General features: G+C 35.9%; 1 protein-coding gene across 1 annotated transcript; it reads right to left on the bottom strand.

Annotated features, from left to right (window-relative positions):
* On the bottom strand, positions 1,851 to 6,347 carry LOC107618834 (probable mitochondrial import inner membrane translocase subunit TIM21). The gene is made up of 7 exons (XM_016321006.2): positions 6,023 to 6,347; positions 5,794 to 5,921; positions 4,419 to 4,597; positions 4,214 to 4,262; positions 3,392 to 3,511; positions 2,957 to 3,144; positions 1,851 to 2,352 (listed from the first exon to the last, which is right to left on the bottom strand). The coding sequence occupies exons 1-6, from the start codon at positions 6,183 to 6,185 to the stop codon at positions 2,971 to 2,973; spliced, it is 813 nt and encodes a 270-aa protein (XP_016176492.1). The 5' UTR covers positions 6,186 to 6,347; the 3' UTR covers positions 1,851 to 2,352; positions 2,957 to 2,970.

Below are 6,569 nucleotides of genomic sequence, written 5' to 3'. Positions count from 1 at the left end.
TGACCTTGATAGCTCATTCTGGGAATATCTTTCGACATCTCTGCACAACCAGCTTAACCGTAGATCAATAGCAAGCTGATGGGATATAAATGAAAGATCTATACCTGGCATATCAGATGGTACCAATGCAAACATATCTACGTTACCTCTCAAGAAGTTCTGCAATTTTGACTTCAGAGAGAAAGAGACGATACAGTTAATCATGGTGTAGTTATCAACATTATCTCTAATCTGGAACTTCTCCAAATTTCCATTAGGTTTTGGTCTCAGGTTCTCTTGAATTCGGGAGTCCAAATCCACCAGGAAGACTCTAGTGGCTTCCTTAGCTTTATCTCTCAAGGTAAAACTCATCTTGTACAATTTAAAGTAGATGCCTTGTCTCCTCTGATAGTAGCAACTCGACCTTCTGTTGTCAAAAATTTCATTACTGTAAATTTTCTTGAAATAAAAGCACATAGATCATTAATGCTCTTCCCTCTGAAGATCACATTATATGTCGTAAGTCTTTAAGAACTACAAACTCAGCCTGGACGAACATCAGCACCTTTCCCTGTTGTGAGAAAAAGATCAACCACCCCAATCGACTTGATAACATGATCATCTAAACCAACTAATCCTGAGAGATGTGGCTTTAGGTGTTGATCTTTTAAGCCCAAAGCATCCTAAGCATTTCGAAAAAGTAGATTTGAATATGTTCCAATGTCAATCAAAATCCTCTTAACAATTCTATTTTCCAACTTTTCTATGATCACTAATGGCGCATCATCATCTAATGTGGCGTATTGAAAATCTTCAGCTGTGAACTGCACAATGAAGAAGTTTTCCACTTTAAGGATTTTCAAGCTGACGGCCTTAATATCTTCCTTGACTACATTCCTAGACTTTGCTAAGCCATTTTTCCCCACAACCATATTCACCACGACCTAAGCAGTGTCATCTTGAGGCTTTGTGGTCTGGCCCATTATAACATGTTCACGAGAATCCCTATGCCTTTTAAAACTTTCACTCCTTAATAGAGTTCTCCTTTTAGACTGGCCAAATGTGATGCAGTTCGTGATCTCCTTCCGGTTTCACGATGGCTCTCTTCAGGCTGAGGAGACACTCTTTTGTCCGTCCGAGGTGAGTAGGAACGGTGACAATCATCCTCGTGATGTCGCCCATAGCCTTGGTCAAAAGTTCTTCTTTCACGACTATCTCAATGACCTCTCGTTGAATGACTTTGGGATCGTGATTGTCCAGACCACTTCGCAAGTTGGGGCACATCTCTTGCATATCATGGTCTTCTCTTAATCCAACAAAATGCCAACCATGTGTTTTGGTTTTCACGCCAACCAAACCCAGAAGGACTTTGATCTTGATGTTCCCTATCCTTGGGATCAGAAGTAACGTCAGCATATCCATCCTCTCCAACTTTCTTTCCTTGTGGGATGTTATTGGTTGGATGGTTAATTGTAGTTTGACATCACAATCACTCATGGTCCCAACACGTTAGGATCTTCAGACCGCACCAAATGTTCAGACTATCTAGTAGTAGTAGTTTCGAGTTCAAAAGTTAGTAGGGATCCCAATCCAAATCACGTTGATAACTACGTCGAGAGGACAACATGCAAAATACTCCAATACCTAAATCAGTAAGACTCCTCAGGTGATAGTTAATAACGTACATCATTTTCTCGTGTAGCCGTTTTCCAACTTTAATTCCATGATTCAGTAATGTCTTAGGTTATTGCCTTTTGTGACTTTTATTATTCTTCCACTAAGGTTTGCTAAACTTATAACATCGTATACTCGGTTATTCGATATTAATGAATGATTAGCCTTGTCCATAACAATATCAATAGTTGTTGGTCTGTTAGAAATCCACTCAAACATTCCCATTTTGAAATAGGCAACCAATATCAACCTCAAATATTCCATATCCAATTTTTCTTTTTCTTTTTTTTCTTTTTTTCCTGTTTGGACTACAGACACCTACTTATTCATCTCTAAAAAATTAGCATGGTACACCAGCAACTCAATGGACTTTTGACAACAAGGTATATGAAAAACTGAAAAAATAACAAATAAGTACATGGCACTCCCAATTGCCATCAAGGACAACGCAATTTCTCTGGGTCATCAAAACTAAGATCCCTGTCCATAACTCTTTCCTCATATCTGCAGGTTCTAAATGAAAGAAAAAAACATTACTGAACCTGAGTTTGGGGATCCAGTTTCTCATCTTATTTGCGACTCTTTAATTGTCTATCCTTCTTTCCACTTTATCCCTTAAGGAACTTGAACTGGCTAAGGTGGTCAATATGCTGATCGCTGAATCGTGCAGCCTCCAGTAAAGGACCAAAGATCGAATACCTGCATTGAGCGCTTTATGCAATTAGAATTCTTATTGTTCTAGTTCTGTTTAAATGTAAATCACAAGAACTGGATATTTTGTCTATTTAAAGAGAATTACACAGTAAAACTAGAAAAAAAAAAAACGACGGGGAGGTCAGACTGGCCATATCAATTAGATGACAGTATAGTGTGTTATAAAAGAACGTACAGAGACAAAAAAAAAACACAAGTATCAACCACAGCAACATTCATAAACTAGCTAGTGTAAGCAAGAGTTTAGTTGTATAGTTGGGCCAATCATGAAGGACAAGAATGTAATGTAACAAACATAAGATATTGTGTGCGACAACAGCTATCATTTGCAAGTTGCAGCAGGTAAACTAACTAAATGCACATATGGAACAAATTAACGAAAGGAAATTAAGACTGTGACTTCCGTCTTTTCTCTAATTTTCCCCCCCATCTATCCATTTTTATTGTGTGTTCCAGGTGAAACAGGAGAACAGTACGGCAGTGCTATATCTAAAATCTGCAAAGAACTGCAATCTTAGTATAAAAAAGAAGCATGCTAACTATCTAGAATCAATAGACTGAGTAATCAGGCAATGGTGCAGAGAGAAACCTTTCTCTTCTAAGCTACTTGTTTGCATTGTAAGCTGGAATATATGACTCCAGCATTATTTGTGCTTGAGAAGGTGCTCTAATTTCGACAATCAAATACATGAACTTCCATTCTTTATCGACTGTATCTTTGAACATCTCAGCAAAGACTTTTCCATGTCCATTCGGACCCCGGATATAGAAATTAACCTGTAACCAAATAGAAAATATTTGTGAGAACTGAGGATCATATTACGGACAAAATAGATATGGTGCTAAATAAGTATCTTGATATCTTCCAACTTTTCTCTCTTTTTCTTTTCATCTTTATGTCCCTCTCCACCAAAATTTTTTTAATGAGTTATTGATACCAGAGATCTATGCAAATAGCCCTCATAAAGTTTCGTAGTCATCTAGAAATTTTAGAAATAAATTGACCAAATGCCAATAACTTTACCTCTACATGCTCAGCACCTTCTTCATCAGTCCATACTCTGTTAGGAATTCTTTGGCGAGCAGCACGGTTTCTACTCTCCTGACCGTAGCCCGTAATTGGGGATCCAATCCTCACCCTAATCTGGTACATGGCAAATCCAGTGAAAGTAAAAAAAAGACCAGTAGAGAATTTGCTACTATTTATCATTCAAAATTTAACTTCAAAGGTATCCTTTGATTAGCCTGGTATGTGCAAATTTTAACTAAACTTGGCATTTGCAATAATTACTACACAGAATAAAATGCATGTGCTGAATTAAGTGTCTGTCAAAAATGTGGAAGGAATCATTCTTCAATTAAGTGTCAAGGGTCATTAATTTAGAACCTTTTGTATACACAGGTTTGGTAAATAACTAAATATAGCATATACAAGTCCTTCACCAAGTCCCGAACACATCAACAACACCTTTACTCTGTATATATATAAGGGTTTTGACTGATTAGATAGGTATATATGACCAAGATTCTATGTTTATAAATTCCAGATTTTCAACCATCTGATTATACAGCATCAAGGAAAAACCTGTTAAACATAAAATTAGACATCTTAAAAGCAAGATCTTCTTGGATTCCATGAGCTAAGAAACCTTACTATATAGAAATATTTCAGTTGCCAATATATGGCTCCAACAAATGGTGATTTACCGAACTATAAGCTTCTTATTGTGTCCAACTAACAAAATCTTGAGTCCTGATTTTTGTATTGGTTCTTTGGCATCAAAATGCATTTTGATATTCACAAAAGTTGATATGGAAGAAAGGAAAGAAATTTTTTTCCATTCACCTGACTGTCATCTTGAATTCTTTTGAGAGCCTTGTTATAGATCTTATACCTGTTATCAAGTTAGGGGAAAAATATTGAAGAAAATTAATTAGATAGATTCAACGTGACTGCAGATGAGATACATTGGAAGGCCAACATTCAGACAAAAATACCTTAAATTATGGTCTTACATAACATAGACTCAGCAAAAAGATTAGACACGTACTCCTTTGGTTCAAATATAAGTTCCTTGAAAACGGCGTATCCTGCGGCAGCTGCAATCCCAAGCCCAGCAAGAATGATGACACTGTAGGATGCACCCTCCACAAATGTCACTGGCTTCTCCGGAATATTATATGTTGGAGCACTATACGGATCTTCAACATTTGTTATCTCCTTTTTGGTCTATAAAAAAAGGGAAATGATAAATATATCTATATTATGGTCCTTAATATTACTGTGTATTGCATGTTCGGGAACTCCCTTTTTACCCATCGAAAAGTTGTTTTAAAAATTTTCACCTTGTTTAGGTGATTCGGCGAAAACAGCTTAAGAAGCTTTATTTCCCCCAATTTTAAGCTGATTTAAGCATACACATGGAACAAAAAGCTAAAATTTGAGCAGAGCTTTTTGTATAGTATACACATTATTGTGATTTTACCTGACTTACCTCCAGTATCAAAGCAAACATTATATAATATACAAATAATTACTCCATACACTTTTAGTTACATTGAAACTTTTTATTTTTGTACAATACCAGAAAAAAAATTAATGTTAAAAATCATTCAACCAAAGCAACCAAACATTATGAATTCTCTCATAACCAACTATACAGGAGAAAAAAATGATTATTTAATAAAACAATCATTGAAATAAGATTAATCATTAAGCTTTACCACAGCAAAGAAGGCATAAGATACAGCCATTTCATGATACTGTACAAAACAAAAAAGTAAAACACTTAAGATCAATTGAGTCTAGCCATGGGTTAAACGTTGTTGGTAATTAAATTAATTTGTCAAAGTTCTGAAATTGATGACATGAGCTGGAAGTTCTTCAAATTGTGGATAAAGCTTGCTGCCTTTAACAAGTCAAATTGAAAACCAAGTTAAAAACCTATAGTCAACCAAAATCACCACCTAACTTCACACTTAGTGATTAAGGAAATTAGCAAATCAAGCCTATAAATAGGCATCATATTTAAAGATACCATTCAATTGAAGTTCATAAGTTAATGGACTTAGTTGAGAGTCTTCACTTCCTCGCTATTATGAGAGTATAATAGAGGGTAAAGATATTGCTTATTATTGTAGTGTTGTTCTTCTTCCTAGTATATTATGTTATTGTTGAGAGAAATTATACTAAGATATGTTGTATTGTTTATTGAGGTGTCTATATGAGTAACTGATCATGGCAAATTAATTGTTGGATGTTAAACTTACAAATGTCATTGCCAAAGAAGCACTAATGCAGAATAAAGTGAAAAATTAAAACATCGTTAAATAATAAATTATTGAAACCTACTACGTCCCTAACCTTTCAAACAAGTGAATAAATAAATCAATAAAATTTAAAATAAAAAAGCTCTACATTCAAACCTCATCAGTATTTCGCCTTGTTCTTCTTCCTGATTCATCTGATGCTTTGGAAGACATTGACCTAGCAAAGGAAGAAGCAATGGAGGTTGATTTAGCATGGTCCTCTCGGATTCTAATTCCGGATTCTCCTGCAAAAAGAAAAGAAAAGCATTGATTGATAACAGAAACATTAAGTATTCAGCAAAACAAAAAGGCATAATTGAGTTCTAGGGTTTTAACGTGGTGGCACCTAGGAACCGCAGGAAAGCAAGGGTTCCGGCGGCGCGGCGAGTGATGACGCCGCGCGCTCCCGGGGGCGGCGGGGGAGCAGCGGCGGGGAGGAGCTTGTTGGTAGGTCGGGAAGCATTGTGGGCCCAGGACGAACGGTTGGAGCAGATCCTGCGAAACATCATACTTGGTCGGAGGTTGCGGCGGAGAGAGAGAGACGGAAGGAGACTCTCCTCGACTTCACAGTGTGTTATGTTGTTCGTGAAAAGGAAAGGAAGAAAGGGTTTCAAGAGGGTTTGGAAGTTGGGAGGTTGGACTTTTATCACTTGTTCCAAAACGGCACCGGGTCGCTGATTTAATTTTTTAAGATAGAACCGATCAAACTATTGGTTTACTAATTTATTGGTTAAATTGATAAGTTACTGATTGAATTAGTAAAACCGATTATGTAAATAAAATATAAAATAGTTAATATAAATAAATTATTATTTATTTAATATTAAATAACTTTAAATTAACATAAATTATATAATCAATCTTATATATAAAATTTAAAATTAAAATCTCAA

This window comes from Arachis ipaensis, chromosome B09 (genome assembly GCF_000816755.2).
Source record: "Arachis ipaensis cultivar K30076 chromosome B09, Araip1.1, whole genome shotgun sequence".
Classification (NCBI taxonomy): Eukaryota; Viridiplantae; Streptophyta; class Magnoliopsida; order Fabales; family Fabaceae; genus Arachis; species Arachis ipaensis.
The sequence above is the reverse complement of the archived record's forward strand: the minus strand, read 5'-3'. Positions and strand labels throughout refer to the sequence as shown.